Source organism: Geospiza fortis, unplaced genomic scaffold (genome assembly GCF_000277835.1).
Source record: "Geospiza fortis unplaced genomic scaffold, GeoFor_1.0 scaffold40, whole genome shotgun sequence".
Taxonomy (NCBI): Eukaryota; Metazoa; Chordata; class Aves; order Passeriformes; family Thraupidae; genus Geospiza; species Geospiza fortis.
Genome location: NW_005054297.1, coordinates 12125692 through 12147895, shown reverse-complemented (window position 1 = coordinate 12147895; position 22204 = coordinate 12125692). Strand labels below are relative to the sequence as shown.

The 22204-nt window shown below is 40.2% G+C and overlaps 1 protein-coding gene across 1 annotated transcript in view; it reads right to left on the bottom strand.

The window, feature by feature from the left end:
- GABRB1 (gamma-aminobutyric acid type A receptor beta1 subunit) overlaps positions 1 to 22204 on the bottom strand; it is a 43512-nt gene that overhangs the window by 1632 nt on the left and 19676 nt on the right. The window contains exons 2-5 of the mRNA XM_014311907.1: positions 21397 to 21479; positions 5249 to 5386; positions 4989 to 5141; positions 3418 to 3668 (exon numbers count right to left, since the gene is read on the bottom strand). Coding sequence (XP_014167382.1) covers positions 3418 to 3668; positions 4989 to 5141; positions 5249 to 5386; positions 21397 to 21479 — 625 coding nt within the window. The remainder of the gene's footprint in view (positions 1 to 3417; positions 3669 to 4988; positions 5142 to 5248; positions 5387 to 21396; positions 21480 to 22204) is intronic.

Here is a 22204-nt window from a genome sequence, read left to right as displayed (position 1 = left end):
TATAATAATTACAGCAGATTTGAAGTATGTGCAAGAAGAAATTCCAAACAAAACACACAGGGAAGCCTAGTTTTTGTGGGTTGCTGCAAAGGAAAGATGGGATCAAAGAAAGTTTCAGCTCCACCTGGCAATGGGGAAGATGTTCTTTCCCATCACAAGGAGAAATCTTTACATCATTACTGATAGCAGTGTGCCACACTAAGCACTTACTAAATGAAAGAAAAGCAGTGAAGGGAGTATTTGTGGTACAAAAGCCACACAAGAGAACTGTGGGGTAAAAAACCCTTCTAAGTGAAGTAATAAGTCATCACAGGTAGAAAATGTACTATTCTGGTTTAGAAATTGATTGTGTATGTGCTGAAATGAGCATTCAGTGGTTAACACCCCAGTTCCCACCACTGTTTTGGTGGGAAAAGCTCACATGTTCTGGGTTAGAAAGGCCAGCTTGTCACAAATCAGCATAGTGTTTCAAATGTTTGCTTGAGATATGGGCTGTATGTTCATATTTTTAGGTCAGTTCTTCAGATTTAAGAAGAAGGAAGATTTAAGCTAGGGTCTCCTACTCTTCAGAGGACTACCATAACTATGGGACTATTCTTTTTCTCTGAAGATCTGACATGTTTTCTGTGCAGTCAGAAACTATCACTGGCAATCCTTGAACCTTAACCTGTCACCATTTTTTATTAATAAATAGTGATATTCCATAAGCTGTTAGCATGAGTCCTTCCGAGGTGCTGGCTGTTGCTGGCAGAGGGTAACATAAAGAGGAAGACCCACTAAGGGGTCATAAACTGGGAAGACCTGCTGAGGGGTCTGTCTCAGGCTGTCCCTGTCAGTGACATCTAGGTTTGACAAATGAACAAGGAGATATAAACAGACTTTATGCTTTATTCAGAGAAACAGAAAGATTGTTTACTCCAAAATAATAGGTTTTGTATATTAAAAATAAAAATGGCACAAATTGTGAAGGTGGAGAGACTTTATTTCCATCTTCTTCAGTCTTTAGAGTATGGAACAGCCACATATGAAACAGCAGTTCTGTTTCATTTTTCATCTGGTCTTCTCTATACTGTTCATATTGTTTGCTGAGTGTTGCTCAAGCATCTAAAACTTGTATTATCTGGTGGAGGAATTTGAACTCTTTTAGTCTTTGGAGTTGTATGTCAGATGAGAATGATCAATATCTTCACCTGGCACAAAGAGATGAAGCACTGTTACATATCTTCTAATAGTTACAGGTGCCTGTATGGATAAGTGGTGTGGGTCAAGAGTAAAAGGGAAAAATGTCCCATACTTACAACTGTACTTCTTTTATGCTCAAAACCAAACTTTCCCCCGCTCTGGTGCAGGCATCATAATACCAGTGAAAAATCTCAAAAAATGATGGAGAGGGGCTGGGAGCTGTTTCGCTGGAGGTAACAGAACTTTGCTGTGTCCCACTGCTCTGGTCACGTGCATTCCTCCTGCCAAAGACAGAAATACAACTGTTGGAAATCAGCATTTCTATGCTGAGTAAAATTAATGTTCACAATGTCTCACATCAGCATGTGGAACACAAAATTCACCGATATCCATTCACGTATGTGTGTTTATGTATATGTGTGCATACATATGTATTTACAATCACAAACCTGCACTGTACAGGCAGAAAGCAGTCTGTTCACTCAAAGGACTCTCAGTCTCAGAATGGGATTGCTGTCTGAAGTGTGAGCACTTAGAAATCCTTTTTCTATCAGACTTCCTTTTTCTATCAGAAAAATGATGGTGTATGCAATGGTGCTTTAAAAACTTTCCATCCCATTCTGAGTACCAATCCCAGTGTAATCTTTGCTGCATAACATTTAGACAAAAGCTTTTAGTTATGAGTTATGGCATTTTGTTAGTTAAATGAACTCTCCAAATATGTAGGAGAAGAACTTACCTGCACTCTTATCCTTGACTCAGTTCAGTGCACTGGGGCACATGTAGGCAAGGCTGACCTCTGAAGAAGTCTTGATTTCCTCTTCATCATGAATCCTTGCTGTGCTGCTTCTCACCCAGGCTGGGTTATCTCTGGAGCTGTTGAGTTAGCTGGTCAGAGTTTGTGGGTTATGTTGTTTTTTCCCCTTCCTCATTTTCCACAGAAATGGATAGACAGTGTCTGTGCCTGACAATCCATACCGGGGTGGCTTATCTCCTGTGCTCTGTGGAAGACAGTACTTTGTGGGGTCTTGGAGACTGCTGATTGCCTGAACTGAATTTGTGCCCTCACTGTAATAAAGCATCTCCTACACAGTGGGACAGAAGGCAAAGAGCTTTTAATGGGCTCATGAGTTCACTGAGACTGAGGATATGATGGCTTTGTTAATGAGGCATAGCTCTAGTGGTGGGACACCAAACACAACCTCTAGAATTAATAAGATATCACAGAGTTTCTGAAATGCACTTCCAGATGTGAATGTGACACTGTAGCCATCTGTCAAGATGAAGTCTTACTTCTTACAGTTTTATGTGTTGGTCTCATTCTTCAGACTGAACAGAGGGCTCGAATACAGTTTTGTTCAAATGTTATCACCTCAGGCCACAGCAGTAAAGAAGTTTATAGGACAGCCTGGGCAAGATCTCATTAATACTTGGATGTAATATATTGTAAGGAAAGCACAGAAAGGAAGAAAATTTTTGGCTTGTTAGGATATGTACTTTCCTCTGCATCAGACTGGGCCAAATACACCTGAATCTTCAAAGGGTTCGTTTCTGAAAAACTGGGGAAAAGTGAAATAGGTTTATAGATGTTTGCAAGTGCTCAGTGACATTGCAAAATTAAACTCATCCTCATTAAAAATATGTCCATAGTGTTACTTTCTGTAAGTTTTCTGGCTTGTTTTTTAAAGAGGGGGTAATTGTAGTGTGCCTGAATTTAGCTGAGGGAAAAATCCTGACATCTACGAAAGCTGTTATAACCTAGCAGCAGCATCCTTGTGCTCCTCAAGGTTAGTGCTACAGACTTCATTCAGGGCTCACTGAAGCAACTGAGCTTGTCTATGCTTTTTATTTTTGGTGAAGTTTCTGCATGTAAAGAGTAACTTTAAACATTTCTTCTATATCACCTTCTAAAGCAAAAAAAGATACAGCTGAAGTGATAAATATTTAACTTCCTTGTACCCCTTGTACTTCTTTTGCAAGAAATACAAAGAAGAAAGAAATACGTGTCCTAAATTTTCATTTGCATTTTCTGTATTTTCTTACTCTGTTTCCAGTTGAAGATGGAACAGACCATATTTTGCTGTGATCTCCTTAAAATACAATTTTTCTCTAGGCAATCTTAAATACTTTTGCATTGCTTTTGCACATGTTCCACCTGTATTTATCTCTATCATCATATAAATGAACATTTTTACAGTACAAGTAATGTGTGAAAAGATAGCTTGAACATTTTACCTGGACTCTATTTGTTTCTAGTCTGCTCTTCTCTCCTGTAGCATGTCCTGCTCTGCCTGCTGTCTTTTTTTGACGTTGAGGTCCCTTCCCAAAGAATATGTAGTTTACAAAGGCATATTCCAGCAAGGCCAGGAACACAAACACAAAGCATCCCATCAGGTAAATATCTATTGCCTTGACATAGGGAATCTTTGGCAAGGTCTCCCTGAGGTGGGTGCTGATGGTGGTCATGGTCAGCACAGTCGTGATTCCTGCGAAGGGAAGAAATAGACATTGACTAATGAGACAAGGAAGGAGATCTGAGCACAAAAGACATAATGGCAGCATCGCACTTCTCATGCAGATGGGTTAATTTTGTGATCAGGTTCTCAGCAGCCAAAGGAATGTGTTTTGCAGAACTGGAAAGGAACATGTCCTTGCTGGAACTGGAACAAGTGTGCTGATAGCACCTTCCTTGGCTTTTCATGCAGTGGAGGATGAATGAAATAACCTTTAATAGCCCAGGCTATGTTGGAACTTCCTGCCTTAACTTTTGCAATAACTGTGCTAGGGAATGTGGTGTTAGCTGACCTGGATAGCAAAAGTTGATTACTGCTCTTTCTATGTGAGAAAATGCTTCTTATTTCATTTACAACAGTAGCTCTTCTTGACCCTATAGGTGACTTGCATTGCTGTGGGGATCTGCAGTAAGTATCTAGCTTTTGATTTAAAATGGAGGATTGAAAGGAGAAAGGGAAGCCTTTTGATAAAGTGATGGTCTTTGATGAAGAGAAGGTTTTATGTATGCTTGAACCAAAGCAACTTTTCCTGTTAACTAGGTGCTTGCAAGTAAAGCATTTCCATCTCATTGTGTTATCCACCACTGAATGACTTTTTTCCCGTATGTATTTTTTTCTTTTAGCTGGCTGAAATTACTTTTTAGTCTGCTTTAATCACAGGTCATTAGTGCATGTAGATAATAGCTCTAGGCACAGGTGTAACAAGTTTAATTTTCAGGGAGAGATGGGACAAAATGGCTTTTTGGCAATAGAGCTGAAAAACATATACGCCTTAAAGCACAGATAGTGCAGAAGATCTTCATTCTTATAGAAAGTTGTAGGAAGGAAGGTGGTATGGGAAAGAACCAACTATAGGTAAACCAGATTTATTTGATGGAAGCTGGTCTATCTCCACTCATGTCAGTAGGATCTTGTGTATTCCTTACAGTCACAGATCTGGCCTGAGAGAACACTTTTTAACATCAACAGGGATTGTTCATGCAGCACAGCACAGTGTAGATACCTTTAGACACTTGAATTAGACTTTCCCGCTCCAGTTTGGAAGCAAGATGCTTTTGGCCTGATCCAAAGACCATTATGACAACAGGAAGTCAGTCAGAATCTCATCCTAAGTGTGATGCAAGAGCTTCAGATGTAGGCAAAGTCACACCTGCCTGCCTTCCTGACAACCAAGACCCTGTGCTGCTTGTGTAAGATCACAATTAAAGATGCTACAACCAGCAGAATGGATATGGTGCCACTGTTTTCAAAGGCAGTAAGTGTCCACATAATTCAGTCATTTTGAGAAGTTACCTAGAGCAACTCTGGCTGCAGAGGCATCATAATTGATCCAAAAAGACACCCATGACAGAATTGTGATCAGCATGGAAGGCATATAGGTTTGCAAAATGAAGTATCCAATATTTCTTTTAAGCCGGAAGCTAAGTGATAGTCGAGGATATGCTCCTGAAAGAAAGAAGTCATATAATGACTAATGCCTCACAAAAGGTAGGCACTGATATTTCTGTCTTGGAGGAAGAGGGGACAACTTTTTTTAACTTGTCAGTACTTACCTGTTGTAAATTCCACTCTTTTTGATACCATCTTGTAATCCACAATAGAAAATTGTGGGAGCTCGATGTTATTAACTCCTGTCACTGCTGACTCTCCTCCATTCCAGTAAAATTCAATATCATCAGTAGTGTATCCATCTGAAACAGAGACACAATTTGATTATTGACTTTTCTTTTTGGTTTATTACTTTGCTTAAATAGTTGCAGTTCAAGTGGAAGGAGCTGCTGTTAAACAGGAACTCAGCCTTCTGTTGTGTGACATTCCTGTTACACAGAAGCCTTCTCTATGCCCTGAGGAAGATTCTAGATGTAGAAGAGCAGAAGACAAAAAACAAGAATGGAATTCATGATGAAAGTTTGTTTTTTAGCTAGCTCTAATACTACTACTTTTCAGTCAGGCTTGAGTTGCTCAGTTTGCCAACAGACAGACACATCATCAGCAAAATTTTTAAACTCTCTTTGGAGGAGCTCTGACAGTAAAACCAGGTTCAGTTCCCAGATTTTAATTTGATTTCCTATGCAGGATGTGACAAAATGCACAATTGGGAGCCAGTGAAGACAAAGATGATTCTAGAAGAATTAAGGTGCTGTAGTATCACCTAACAATGTCTGTCAGAGCAGTAGGTAACCCTTTGATATTCATGAAGCATTTTATATTTTAATTAGACCATGCCATCTTTGATTTTCTGTTATCACAGAACTATTTCTTTTTTACTCTAAAACTAGCACCTTTCTTCTGTTTCCTTTTAACAGAGATGTTGATTATTTATAATGTAATTAAAAATTAATTTGCTATTATATCACTGGAAATGTTAACATTATTGTTACCATTTTCAGAAATATTTTGATTGAACTCAGAAGTGACTGAGTTTCAAAAAATCTCGCAATTGACAACATTTTTGAACTAATATTTAAACTGGTTCCACTTTATTGCAGTTTTCTACTTTCTCCAGATATCTACCAGAGGAGAGAACATCTCATCTATTTTTAAATTTTTCCTTCAGGTGTTAGATTTAATCAGGTTTAAATCATATAACACAGATCAAATAAAAACATGTGTTTGAACTCAAACCTTTAGAAAACTTGACAGTACTTCTGCCAGTTGAACCAACTGTAGCCTTGAAGCCTCCAGAGAGTTAGGAACCTATCCTTTCATATGCACAAGTAATGCAATATCAAGCTAAGGAAATTAGTCTTGAGATGTCTTTTCCTGTGATGGTGCCTGGTAATAGCCTCATGCCTGGAAGGCTGACCGCATGCAGAACAGATCCATGGTTTCCCTGGTGACAGAGTAGCTCTAAGGATGAGATTGCTTGGAAAGTCTGCAGCTATTGAACAGCTATCTTTTGATGCAAACACACAATGATGGGCTGAACAAGGTTAAATGTTCACAAATTTTATTTCTGAACTGCTCAGTGCCATGGTGTTCTAACTATCTGAATTGCTCTGAAAACCAAACTAACTTATGTAATATGGGTCGCTGCTGCAAGCTTAAAACTGGGTTTCCCATTTCTTATCCTATTTTATTTTTGTTTCAAATTATCCATCCCAGGGCTGGGACAGAGCTCTGCATGGCTGGTTTTCATTCCTTTCTGCTGCAAAAGGTCGAGGTAGCTGCTTGGTACTGAGACTTCAGTAGCTGCTTTAAAGGCTGTGCACACAAACCCCAGGGCTGACATGAGCTACATGCAGGGTGTGATACAGAATGGCTGAAAGTGAATGAAGACTGCTAAGGTTGTTTAAAAGACCAAGACTAAGATTGGCAGGGAAGTGTTAACTTAATTTTCTTGCAAATCTGTTTTACGAAAACCTTCTTTTGAAGGATTTCTCTTCTCAGAAAATGTGGTGCAAAACAGATGGCATTGGAACTGTAATCTCACGCTGAAAGGGCATTGATTATGTGTAGACTTTGTACCACACAGATGTCCTCCACATGAGGTAATACCCATCCTTTGACTTTAGGGGACAGAATAAAAAACAAAAGGGGCATCACCACTAGATGTTGACCAGCTACTTGCTGCAAACTCACAGGTGAAGGTTTAGATGTGAGAATCCTGAGCTCTTCTTCAAGGTTTGGAAGAAAACCATGAAAATTATCTTCTGTTCTGTGCTGTCATCACCTGTTGCCCTTTTCACATCCTGCCCTCCAATTTTGCTCTGATTGTGTCGTTTCTTTGGACGGTGCGGGCTGGGACCCAGGGCAGTGAGAGGAACAGCCTCCAGTCCTCAGGAGCTCCTGACTTCACTTGCAGCTTCTTAAGGCAGCCACTGCCAGCCTCCCTGTGCTTTCTCTGACATTTTGAGAAAAGAAATAATAGTTTGGCACCTTATTGTGGCTGAAATTCCCTTCCCTGAAGGTGAATTATTAGTGATTTAGTTGTTAAAACCCACAAAGGTGCCAAATAAACACCTGGGATATATCAGATGGCAGATTTCAAAAAGAAAACAGGCACAACCTTCTCCAAAAAGATTGCACCATGTTACTGATAGACTGTGTGGTCATGTTGGAATTTTGCAAAAGGAAATTTTATGTGAGTTTTGTAATGTAGACAATGTGTTTTCCCCATTCCTCTCTATGACTTTGGCTACTAAGTGAAAAGTAGAGCTATTAGGTTATAAAGTCAACTAACCAAAAGCAAGAATCTTGCATGTAAGGTATCAGCTGGTGACAAGCTGTCACTCCTGATAGGCCATGTTTCTCTGCAAACTTCCAAATACAACAAAAAGTGGGTTGAATGTGAACTACTACTTTTTCTGAATATATCGAATTTTTTTCTTGAATTAAAGTTTCCCTAAGGTTGATGGAAATTATGAGAATGGGATAATGATGTTTTTCACCCACGAGCATTCACATTTTTAGAAAAGTAGTTGAGTAAAAACATCTTCCTGTGGTTTTAGGTACAGTGAACTTCAGTACATTCATTATTTCCCTGGCAGTCATTGTAATATCTCTACTAGACACTAACAAGGTGTAAATTCTCCCTGCGCAGTCCATTCCCTGATAGGATTGTTGCTGTGTGATGCCCTTTCCTTATGTGTTTTGCACATCGTTCTAGGTGTGTGGGAGGCATTGCTTTTCACAGCTGACAGTGGCTCAGATGTACAGGAATTTCACAGGTGCTCGTGTTTCAGAGGTGTCGGCATGGCTTTTTTCTAGAAAACTTAGGAGTGAGACAGTTTGTTGCAGGTTAAAGACAGGAATTTATCTCAGTTCTGAACAGTGAGCAGGAGACAGATTGCTCCTTCTTCTTTTTCAAGTGGACAGCGGCTTTAAGCGAGGAGCTGTAGTGATGTAAATTAAGAAACCCTCAAGTGTGGAGCAGTACTGACTGCTGGCTAGCAGGCAATGGAAACCCCTTATTTCGAGCAGCAAATGCCTTAGTGCTTACAAAGGAAGAAAAGCTGTTTCAGCGATAGGAAAAGTGAGTCTTGCCCTTGCAGTGGCCAGTGTTAATGCTGGTTTGTTCACGGAACTTATCAGTACTGCCCAGGTAGTCCCTCGGCAGCTCTTTTGCCATGTAATCCTTGTCCCTCTGCGTACGTATGCCACCAATTTAAATGCATAGCTCTGCTTTTGTGACACAGAGCAGCACTTGCAGCTGGACCGTGATGTCCGAACACGAATTTCATGCAAGTCAGAGACACCGCGGGCCCGCAGCGTTTCAGCGATGCTGACAAGAGCTGTCACGGGCCGAACGAGAGAGCGCCAGGAGAGCGCCGGGAGAGCGCCGCAGGTCCCGGGCGGGCGCGGGGAGGACCGGGCGGCTCCGGCAGTGCGCCCCGGGACCGCGCGGGGGCGCCCGCGCTCCGCCTTGGGACGGCGCGGGGATTGCGCGGGGGATGCGCGGGGAGCCGAACCCCGAACCGATTATTTAGGGAGCTGGTTTGCTCCCAGCTTCTGCAGCGAGCATGGCCTCATTGCTGTGCTGGCATCCCTAGCAGTCTAGCTCGCTTAATCAAGCAGTTTTCCCAGGAATTCTCCGTGTGGTTTTGTTGACCTAAATAATAAGTGACCGCTAAAATTTTATTTATTTATTTACTGTATAATTAATAATGGTCCCTGAAAAACATTTGTTCTACTTAAGCCTTTTTTTTACTTGCTAGATAGTTTTCCATCTTCAAAATCACTAAAAAGCAGATTTAGTAGCCCAGCTCGAGATATAAAACTTCTGCTTCTTAGAAAATATTGTCTAGAAATTAAAAGGCAGCACTTAATCTTAATCACCAACTTTTTTTTTCTTTCTTTTCTTTTTTTTTTTTTTTTTTTTTTTTTTTTTTTCCTCTCAGCATCTGAGTGTTTAAGTGAGAATGCTTGGTCAGAAGTACCACAGATCTAAAAAGTAACTACATACAGACATGGCAAGAAATAGGTTATGTCTAAATCTCCCTGTTCACAGAAAAAAATACTTTAGAAATGTTGCTGACATTGTGATTTAGCCAAGTTTAACAGTGTATGGGATGTCACCAGGCTGTTCCGTTTTACACTGCAGCACTTCTCAAATATCTCAGGGATAAGTGAGGATGTGTGTTACATTCACAAATACAAATCATGGTTTCACTATCATTAGCATTTCAATGGAGATGCCCAAACAGAATCCCTTTTCCCTTCTGATTCTCTGGGGCAGGGGAGCAGGTAGCTCTGAAACACCCAGCAGCCAGGTCTCTTCCTTCGGATCTAAGTAGGGCTTTTCAAAGGGCTACAGCAATTCTGTGTGCACAAATTGGTTGGCCCTGGGTAAGGACAGGGTCCTTAGGCTGTGATTGAGGCTGTACCCCAACCCTCTTCCATTCCTCCTGGATTGTGTCTTTCCTTAACAACTTAGTCTTTGTTGCTAAATGTCTTATACATATATATATATATATATATTTGTTATTATTCCTATGATTGTATTTAAACAGGAAGATAATGCATTCCTTCCACATGCCACCAAGGCAGTCCATACAGTGGTAAGTACATTGTACTATTTTATTTTAAATCTGACTTGTGAATGGGGCACCATGCATCTGAAGATGTGTTTTGGAACTCAGTGTAACTAGTTAACATTAAGGTGGTAGAAAAGGTTTCCTCTCACTTGTATTTGCATGTATAAGGTATTCACTGAGAAATATTTTTTGTTTTCCCTGGGGATATGAGTTAGCCTTAGCAACACTGGCTTAAATGAAAACTTGGTTACTTTTACTTGTTGGAGTACTAAACATTGTCAGTTATTTAAGAAGGTTTCTCAAATAAAAATAAATTTTATGTATGCGGCAGTCTGTTCCATCCCAGTTGGAGACATAACTTCCTATCCATTAAAAGAGGAAAATAAACGTTATTACAGCATAAAGTCACTCTCGCAAGATCCTAATCTAGTTCAAAGAGTGAATTATAACCTTGCCTTAATTTGCAAGTATCTTTAATGTTAGTTCAGTTTTACTTGTTATCATTTTTTGCCAGTGAGACTTGACACAAACCTGAAAGACCTGTGGGAGAGACATTATTTGGTTTTGCTTAATATCTGTTTAATGGCTAACACAGCAGGACTTGTCTGTATCACTGTGCCTCAACAGAGGGAAATGAAAGATTCTGGGTAAGTAGTCAAACTTGTATTGAAAATGCCTTCCAGTTAATCTGGCTCCTTCTACTGGACTATGCCAGTGATGGCAAAGGAACTTAAAGGCTAAAATAAATATAATGTAATGAACAATCAGAAACATATCAGTGTGTTTTAGCTAGCATGGCTTTCATGCGCAAGAGCACTTCCTGTAAGGCATACTGCATACTGGTATTTTTGTTTCCTGTTCACTAGTAAGAATTTAATTCTCATTAGCTATGAAAAAAAACCCAAACCAACAAACTAAAGAATTATTAGGAAAGGGAAGCAAATGCAAAATTCTTTGTTTGCATTTCCATATACATTGCAATTCACGTTGTGCTGTTTCATGGCATTTCCTTTTTTTGCCCAAAACAGCAATCCTAAATTGACTAGAATGAAGGCCACGCTTGATTCCAGTGAAGAAAGGACCTGTCTGAGTCAATATTCTTTAGCCCAGAGGCAAGGTGGCTGATAAAAAGTCTGTAAGATCCTAAGTTAGAATGGTGAGCTTGAAGAGCACACAATTATTTAAAGACCATCAGACTTTCAGACCAAGAAAGCAACAAATCATGTCTAGTGGCTAGTTTGAAAGAAACAAAGGGAAATTCAGCATACAGATAAACCGCAGAAATCACTCATTAACATGAGTGTCCCTAGTTTCTGCTTGTTCAAAAGCTGCCATGGAATCACAGAATAAAAATCTATCCAGGTTGTTAAGTATGATACTATTTCTGACTGGATGTAGCAAAGTGCAGAACACTTACTGGAGGTGTTTACTGAGGAAATATCAGCATGAGTGTCCTAGGCTCTGTTCTACCTCCATTGATGTGTTCTGCTGGCCACTCTCAGACACAAGGTAATGGTTAAGATGGACACTTGATCTAAGACACTACAACAGTTAGGGGTCTGACATGTTCCAGCGCAGCCTGATTTACCCATCTAATTTTTTTCACCTTTACAACACTTTCCTTTCATCACTGGAGTGATGACTTTTAGCCTGATGTTAAGAGCCTCTGACTCTACATATCTCTGTGTAATTCCTGTAAATCAAACTGTGATTAAAAAGTCTTGTTCATGCCCACACACTTTGTGTAGTAATAAGCAGCCTGCCAATAGTAGCTTAGAGGATAAGATGTCATTGAAAACTCTGAAGTTCCTTATATGCAAGTGTTTAGTGAACACCACCAGTGATTCAAATTTGGACTTGAATAGTTTTGATGACTTGTTGTCTACAAAATTTCCACCAGTAATATATTGTTTTAAAACATTTTTTCAGAGAGCAGGTAAGCAGTATGTGTTCATGACTGGTGTCCTCTTGTGCAGCCCAGACACTTGAGTAATTTTATGTGTAATATGTACAAGGACAAGTCAGCTCTGACACACACATCATGCATCAGTTTCTACAGACTTTTAACAAGTTTCTCATTTTATAAGTTAGTCTGGGTGGATCTGAAGCATGAAGTTTTAAGATAGCACTTTAGTTACTTTGGTAGTTACATATGCTGAGGAACATTTTGTTTAATCGCTTCCACCTTTCTCACTCGTTTGCCTGGATCCTCTTCTCTTGTGGAGTTGAAACCACCAAAGTTCTGAAGTCACTCTGTCATGTTCTTGTCTAAAGACTAGTCAACAGTGATTAGTGCAGGAGCTATGCATGAGAAAGTCAACCCAAAGAGTCTCCTTTCCTTGCATGCCATTTCACTTGCTGGTGGTACCAGACCATCCTTGAGATCTTGGAGCTGGAAAGAGGATTTGTTTCTTTACAGCAGCAAGTGTCAGAAATCCCAGCCATCTTTTCATTCTGAGATGCCTTTTTCCTGAACCTGTTTTGATCTTTCTGCTTCTCCTTTTCTTCTTCTTTTGAATGGGGACACTACTGGTTACCAGCTGTATCTCAGCCAGCAGAAAAGGGAGCCAAAGATCCTCACCTCTTCTGCAGAGGTTTGCTTGCTTTTATTTCCCCTCTTTCTTGTATTCTTCTAACATTTATTCCCCTCTGGCTTGATGAGGAGGAAGTAAATATCAATTTTCAGGAGCAGCAAAATGCAGACCACACATTGTTTCTACTCTAGTCCCAGCAGCACAGTCTGGGAGTGCTAGATTCAGGACGAAAGACCCTTGGCATGTTCAGAGAGACCTGCCCTCTCCTGAAAGCCTCGTGCAATCCTTCACCTTGTTTGCTAACTCAAAGGACTTCCACACCTTCACATGAACCTGACAAAGGTAACTTGCGTGCAGTGCAGTCAGGAGCACATTTTATGTAGAATTTTGTAAGTCCAATGCAAATCTTTTTTTAACCCCACCAGTTTCTTCCTTCCTCTTTTTTTCTCATTTGAGCTGCTGTACAATAGATGACTCTCACAGTCTAAGCCATAATCCTAGAAGTTTTTTTCTGACTTGAGTTGCTTTACAAAGATAAAAAGGGAACAACACTATTTATAAGCACATTATGTAAACATTAGCAGCAGAGGTTCAGCTGCTTAGCATTCAATTAATTTAGTTCAGTCAATATTGCATGGTACACAGTTTTGTCTGCTCATATTGTAAACACATCTTGCCCTTGAGCACTTACTTCATTTGACTAATTAAGATCTACTTCTAAGTGCTCTCATTTTGTTGCCAGGCAGACTCGCCCAACTTTAGATACAGCTGTTGTACTTGGTGAAAAAGGCATTTGAAATCCAGGTCCATCTGGTTGGTGCTCGAGTGGGTCAGGCCAAAACCTGCTCTTCTTTAAGGCAGCAGGGTCTCTGCTTTCCACGGGACTCAGACTGGAGATGAATCAGGACATTGTATGTTTCTTACCTACGCCAGCATGCCTTATACAAGTACACATATTTCTGCACAATATTGTGTTCCCACCTGAGACAGTGAAAACTCTTTTAAAATTTTAATTATGTAATGCACGTGCATAAAGTTTTTCAGAGAGGTAAATGTAGAAATGAGGGAAATGGACTTGTAGAAAGAATTTGACTCAGCTTTCTCATGAGACTAAAAAGGAAATAAAAGTTTTTAAAACACCTCTCAGTTGCCCCACCTCTAACTCAAAAAAAGTGTTGTCTGACATGGAACCAAGTACAAGTCCATTGTACTTGGGTGTTTTAAGGTAAGTTTTAAGATAATTTTAAGGTAAGTCATCTTCCCACTGAGATTTGAGGCATTGTGTTTTGTTATCTGTATTACTGCAGTGTCAAGAAGCCATACATATAGATCAAGACAGAGAAGGGATAGGCACTGAGTCGATAATTTCTCAAGATTTATAATATCTGTAAATACAGATGCATTGGGGGAAAGGCTTCATTTTCACAAACTGAAGCAAATCCATGAGTACCAGAATCTTCTAGTTTGTTCTGTGTTTTTTTCTTCTATACAGCAATTCACACCTTGGCAGAAGACACCTTGTCTTGAAATATATAAACGATACTTATGGCTGTGCCATTCTAGAACAACCGTATTGTCTCAAAGCACAGTATACCAGCTCTTCCAAGATTGTCATATTACCAGGTGCAGAGATTATTTTTCCTTCACCTCTGACTGCAGAAATACAGACTCATCTAAGAGCACAGCTGCTTCTGGAGAAGTCAGCCCTTCCTCCAAATGAATCCTTAATTTTTTTTTAAAGCAAGCTAAGCTTTTCCTTTTGCTGTTGCCCTGGCCTGATGAGTCTCAGAGGCTGAAGACTGAGACTTGATGAGGCTCTGCTGGGAAGTGACTCAGCTCCAGCTTTCCTGTCCTCTGTGGTCACCAGGGGACACCCTGGGTCACATACTGGGACTTCTGAGATTACTGAGATGACACTAAACAAGAAGAGCAGTTGGTGAAAATAACTCTGCACTCCTCTGTGTGTAATTAAAAAGTGCTTAAGACAGTTCAAGCTTTGCTAATTTCATATGCTCATGTTCTGGAACTGCTGAATGTCAAATATTTGCTATTAAAATCTATGCATCTATATGAAGACAAGCTACCCATCTTTTTGAAAATAAAATGTAAAAGTCATATAGACTAAACTATCTGCATCTGAGTAACTTGTAAATTTGTGTGCAGTGTAAAAATACATTCTGAAAGTAACATAACTCATTTACAGTCCTCTGGGGAAAGAAATATTTCCAAAGTGTGGAAACAGAGCAGTCACTGTGGCTTAACACTAGTGTGCTGTGAAGAATGAATTATTTTAGCTCAGTGGCTGACTTAAAAGATGAGTGGTAAGGAATGACACAAACTGAGCCAAAAATACATTTTAACTTTTGATGTGAAAAAAAAAAGGAAGCATGCAGTCCTACTTGGCTAATTTCTCAGTTTCAATATCAACAAGCTATTTGTGAATCTGCCTCTCAAAGTATCTAAAAAACAACTTGCTCAGCTTCACAGCTCTGTGCTAGTCTTTCTGTTCCTGTGATGTTTAAATTGAATGCTGTGGATGCTCATGCTGTAACTTTAAAATCTCTCTTGTTTTGCTGCCAGCATGTTCTCTGCAGCTCAGAAGGATGGCATGTCAGAAGTTAATGTGGATCCACAGATTGTTGTGTGCGTGCAGAGTCTCCACAGGCAATCCTTCTGAGAGTGCATTTGCAATGACACCAGCTCAGTATGTATATTCTGCATAGGGTATATGGAGTAACCTAGGCTCTATTATCTAAATGCCTTAATAAATTATAAAGTGAGTTTCAAATTGCAAAATGTGTTGCCCAGAGAGTAGTCATTTTGCTATCCCAGTGGGCAGTATATGGGATAACTTGGCAGACTTTTGTGCTGATCTCCATTCCTGCTCTTGCTGGGGTGTTTTGTATGGTACTGTCTTGCTTGTTTTATGAGTATGCTGTGATAAAATGTGCTTTTCTGTGTCCTGCTGTTGCCTATTCTTTTGTTAGGTTTTGTGGGAGCTTGACCATGGCATTTGATCCAGGGGCAGAGTCTTTGTGAAATAAGGTGGTTTGTGCATGTCACAGCACAGGCAGCAATGGGAGTATAGCAGGCATGGATGGAGACTCACCTGCACCCTGGTGAGTTGGGACAGCTGTCAATAGGATGACACGCTAAGAACATCCTATCACTTACAGCTGGCACATGAAGAGAAGATGGGCAGGCAGGAACCCTTCTGACTGTTTAATTCAGACAGTTTGCATTGCATTGCATCTCAGAAAGATGCACTGTTTGAATGATCTGAGTTTTGGAACCTCTCTCTCGCTCTTCTTAGTCCACCAAGTTTGGAAGAAATTTAAAGCCGAGTATGTATTTTAGAACACTTAAAGGAATTAGCCAGAAGCAGAACAAAGTTTTTATTCCCAGTGTTATGCTGTAACAACCAGAGACAAGTCAAAGCGGAGAAAATGAGGGATTTTTTTTAACCTAGGGTTTACAGAACCCATGGGAAGCAACACATTCCAGAGAACAGGTTTATAGCTGACAGGTCTCATGGGAGAGCTCGGGCAGTCTGGCAGGAGAGTGAGTGAGAGAAGCTCTTCATTTACAGATGTGAAAAACCTAAGCAGCTGGTACTGGGGGCTGTCCTCTTTATAAACATCAGAAATAGAAGCTCTTAAAAAAGGCATGGGGTTCATCATCCTTCAAGACTTTTTTTTTTTTTAATTAGGAAGAGGTTTGCAACTGGCTTTTAGAATACTCTGAGCAGCAAGCTCCTTTGAGAAAGGAGAAATTATGCTTTCTGTGGAACCAATTTGATATGCTTGGTGAGAAGCAGGATGAGATCAGATGCCCTTTTAGTGGTTTTGGATACTTTAGGGACAATATATAAGTGGATCCAGCTCAAAGCTCTTGCTGCCTCAGGTACAAGAACAGCAATATTCAGTAGTGAATTTTTATTGCTAGGCATGAATAAATTACTAGATATCTGCAGACAGGCAAAGGAGAAGCTGTATGGGAAAGCTTGGATTTAAGACAGGTTTTTCATCTCTAAAAAAATTCCCTATTTGTTTGAGGCGTAAGTTCTTACATCCTTGGTAGTTCAAATGCAGTCATACCCTGGATCAATGCAATCTTGTCTCAAGCAGAGATCTGTGATAAATCTGTTCAAATCTCATTCCCTCAGATGGCTCTGTGCCAACAAAGGTGATAATGAATGTTTAGGTATGAACTCAGTTGTTTTTTTCTTGGCAACAAATTATGTAGAGGTTCAAGTGGAGCATTTTATTGATTTACTTTAATATCACTCTAAGTTGGTTGTGCTTTCATAGAAGCATTGCATATATTTAGTATTAGATCTATTTCTATATGAAGAAGGGACAGCCATAAAACAATGGAATTGAAACAGAATCGCCATTTCTTATAATGTAGCCAACTGAATAAATCTTCCTCTTTTCCCCAAGTATCTCTGTTCAGGTTGCTGTGGGCTTGTTCAGTTCACCCATTCAAGTGGTTTCTATGGGTGCTGCTGACAAGGCTAATGCACAGTTCAGTGTTGCAGTGTTGATCCCTGAATCCTGCTGCAGCATTAACTGTTGTCATAGAGACACAGATTTTTGAGTCCAAAAGGACAGTTTGACAGATAGTCAGCTCAGACCTGTTGTAAAACACATAGCAGCTTGCCAATAAGTAAATAACTTTGCCAAACTGGAGCACGGCTGGTCCCTCCCTCTCCTGTGACAGTGAAACACATTTCACTGAAGTTTGTGAGATGCTGTAAGTAAAACCCCAAATGGGGTTTTAATTTATTGTAAGCGTGATGCTGTCAGCACACATTTTTTTCTGATGAGTGAAAGCCAGGTGCAAGCTTACTCCACAAGATCCTGCTGTTACTGTGATACTGGCATCCTCAGAAGGACAAAGAATATTAAAACAATAACAGTATTCTGTCTTACCCTCTAGGTAGTGCAGTGAGGTTAGCACTTGTACTTGTAACGAAGGATGCTAGAGTGGGGCAGCTGTACGCAGTCTGAAGTCCCTGACAGACAATCTCTGGGTGATATAATTGTAGCATTTTGACGCTACCATCCCTGGTTGTTTGCCTCCTCCTTCTGCTTGCTGCTTTATCAGCTGTGCGTCTGCACCTATGACAGTCCACAGCCTGTGATGGTTGCTGCCAGGAACAGTGGACTTGTGCCAAGGCACTGGGATCTAAACTGCCATAGCAGTTGTAGCCCTTGCCAAAGGCTACCTGATACAGCAGAACTAACAGCTGGGGGATTTAACATCTTAAATTGCCAAGCTGACATCCATCAGAGCTCATGTGAGAGTGCCAAGCAGTCTGTGTAACCTCCAGCCAAATATAAAGTCTCCTCTTTCCCAGTACATGCTAATCTGTGAGAAATAGATTGTTACAGATCCCAGCTCCACTGATGAAGCAGTTCCAGTTATAAAATCCCTTGATTCTGTACACAGAAGTTTTCAGTGGCCATCATGGCATTAGACACTGGAACAGGTGTAAAATATCTGATATGGTCTCCCCATCTTCCACTGCAGAATTTGGAATAAGGTGAACTGGTTGGGTAAAGCCATGAAAGATGTGTGTGAAGGAACATGCGCAGCCAAAATGCTCCCCTCCTAAATGTATACATTTCTCTTGTTGTCAGCCATGCATACATAGCTTCTGCATTCCTGTAAGATAGCTTTAGGAAAGCTGGAAATGCAATTTTTTCAGGAAAATAATCTGCTGGCTCAATGTAGGCATGCATTATCCATGCCTTTGCTGTGCTGCTGGAGAGGTTTGATAATAGTGCAGCATTTGGTTCCTTGTGCTCTTTTCCATTCCTGTCACACAGCTGTTTTGCTGCTATTTGCAATGCCTGAAATTATTCACTGTTAAGTACTATTAAGGAACAATTCTTATCACTTTAGGTTTTCAGGGACTGTCTTTGGCTAATTACCACAGCATCCCTACGAGGTGAAATGACTCAGTGCCTTTCTGCTCACAAGTAGTGCAATGTTCATCTATTCTTTGACAAATTAATCTGTGGGACTTCCTGGTTCCTCTGGAACATGCTCCTTCTGTGGCAGGAGTAAGTCACCCTTAAAAACTCATGGGAACCCAAAAGAGAGCCAGGTTGTGTGTGCTTCAGGATTGGTGCTCTGTAGCAGTGCTGCACAGCTGCACAGCTGTTGTGGATGCATCGGGGAGCATTCAGGTTTTGGAGGGGAAAATATGTCTCCAGCTTGCTTGTTTTAGAAATGGGGAAGCACCCTGGGACTCTCTGAGAAGCCATTTGCCTGCCAGCCTTTGGGAATGAAGGAAGTCCTGTAGCTTTCACAGTACAAAGTACTGCTCTGGAAGCTGGTGCCACATGGGTTAAGCCACAAAACTGTGCACAGTATAAAAATGAACAAGCCCACTTTCCAATGCTTTGAAAATGGTTTGGCAGTGCACATTCTGCACAGTATCTGTCTAGTGGTGAGAAATGGTGCTCACTATTGCAGACTTGCTTAGTGATTTAGAGACTTGCTTAGTGACTACAGCACCACCTTCCTTGCCCCTTTTACTTAAGGAATAGTTCTGTCCTGGCGTTCATTGAATTCCCATCTGTCCCAAAATTGCGGTGGATAAGCTTTTCTATCAAAGAGATACTTTTTTAACCAAAAAAATATGAACAGTTTCATTTTCAACCTAGCTCTGTGAACATTCTATACTGGCACAATAGAAACAGACCAGAAGCTCAGTAGCTGAAGGGTGAGGCAGGAGCTGGAAGGAGAGCTTGAGGGTGGGAGTCTTATAAACTGGTTGTGCCATGGAAGCAAATGGCACGTGCCTAACACACATGGCATGAGCAGAGAAGCCATGGACATGGTTATCACCCCTTTATTCACCTTATTTCATTCTGTCCCCTCATTACTCTCAAGGGGATTAGTTTGTACTACTGAGTGCAGAGTAGTCTGGACAAATGGCTTACTTGTACTCAAATGCCTAAGAAAGAAGCAGGCAGCTTGGCCTTCAGAACTCTATTCTTCCAAATATGATGTTCTGGTTTAGGGCACCCCAGGCCATATGATCCATAATCTTCAAGAATTTTAGACACGCAGAAGAGAAGAACTGTGCTGCATTAGAAGGTATGTTTTAGGTGGAAAATTGTCAAAGACACCAGTGCCCCTGACACATCTACTACTTGTGGGCTTCCAGTAGCAGGTAAGCACATCTGTGCTTTTGGAAAATCATTCTGTTGTTAGTAGAACTGAACTAAATACTCATGAGAAGAAACTGACTCTCCAATTTTGACCTGTTGCAAATTGTGATCAGCTCAACAAGTCTTAACGTATCAACATACGTATCTCTGGAGACATGAATTATTTATACAAGTGTTCAAAAGGTCTGAAAAGCAATTTTCTTTTGGGCATGTGTGACTGGCCACATGAATGACATGGTATTCTCTCATCCCTGGTTGTGTTAGCATTTTAATTGCTTATTCCATCTGATGCTAATTTTGATTCTTGATGAGGTCTCAGTGGTAGTACTAAATCCATTCTCACCGAGAACATTTATCCCTACAAATCTTCATTTAAGTGAAAGCTTGTGAAAAGAGAGGTATAAACCAGCAAAGTGTCAGTCTAATTTCATTATTTGGGCTGATACATGCTAGCTGATAAATGCTTACCTACTTTCATCATCTTCAGTCATGATTGAGCTGGGGACTTCAAATCAACTACCTCCCAACAAATAAACTAGGTATGTGTTCAACATGAAGGCAACTTCACTATTGTCACCCATTTTGGTTGCTGTGGTATTGTATATATATCTGTTTCCTCTGCTAATCAGGTGGAAAAGTGACTGAGGAGAAGTGTTATGCACTATATTTTGAAAATCAAGACTTGACTCATTCTCTAAAGGCATCCATTACATACCTTAATAAGTTTAAGCCAGAAGATGAGCCAAGCAGCAGCAAGGAAGAAAATTGTTTTGTGCCAAAAATAGGCAAGGGACTGCAAAGCCCAAGTATGGGAAGACAACCATGCATCTTAACAAGCAACTGTAAAGTGGCGGATTGTGACACTCGGACTGAGTTTTGAACAAGCAGAAAGCGACTGGGGGGATCCAGTAGCGTGATGGGAAACACTGAAAAGGGAAGCTACATGGCCAGCATAATAAATATTATTTTAAAAAACCTTCACAGGCACTTCTCTAACAGCTACCATCATAAAATAAAGAGACAATAACAAAAATTTGTAAATGCATGCTGTGTTCCTATGCTCATGGAAGACAGTGACAAAGCTCTCATTAACCTTGGAGCTGAAGGATCAAGTTATTTCCTTTTATAACCTCCAAATGATTTGGTAACAGCAATTGATCAGTCTTGCCAGAACCACGTGGGACAGACGTCAATCTTGATGTTAGAGATGGATGTCTTGAAGATGGACAGTGCTTCACTGCTGTCCTCTGAGCTAATCTTCAAAAATACCCTCCTCCTCTCCTTATCAAGAGATTTTGAAAGGCATCTTACAAGCTTGGATAAACCAGTATTGTGAATGAAACACATTTTGGCTTGTGTATTACAGAAGTACATTTAGTATGTTCAGTGTGCAAGCTCACTGAACCCATACTATTTGAACAACTTGCTCCTGTTTTGCCTAACCTGTGAATGTGGTTCAATTCTCAGCTGTCATTTCACCAACCCTTTCCCTCCAGTAACTTACAACTTTCAATTTCTAGTGTGCAGTTTTGTTCATCCAGAGGATATCTGCGTAGATCCATCATGCAAGCAGCTGTTGTTGTGATCCTGTAAGAAGAGGGTGAAAAAAACCAATGAGACTTGAAATAACATTTTACTTGTTTGAGATGGCGAGATTTTCTATAACAGGTTTTCTGTTTGTTTAAATACAGAATGGTATGTACTTGGATTCCTGGCATTCAGTCTTTATATAGCTATTAAAGCATGATTAATTTATGCAGCACAGTAGACTGGTTACAGCATAAAGCATACAACTCTATGCAGAATATTGTAGAGAGGATTTTGACTCAAAAGTTTCTGTGTAAAAGTGTACAGTGTTTTGAAGAACATTCAGTGAGATTTCTACTTGGACATCTTTTCTTAAATATTCTTAATTGAGACATCTTCAAATTGTTTAGCAAATTGTTTCATTTATATCTCATACTGCTGATATCTTTCTTTTTCGGTTTGGTTGTCACTTACTGCTATTTTAATTTTGTCTGATAGGTAGGTGTATTTTCATCCATGCTGTGGAATACCTGATAATACCTCATTCATTATTTTTATGCTTTCATAATCAGTTTATCATTAACTATGATAATTGTACATCACCTCTTAAAAATGGCACGAGGCAATCAAACACTAGTGAAATGTAACATTGTACAGTGGTTACTTCATGAACATTGAGAGTAACTATGATTGCAGGCTGGATGTTTCAGATCCTTACTTCTTCTAGAGGGCATGTGAGTCGATATTTGGTCCCTAAAGGTATTCTCCATAGCCTAAGACTTTTT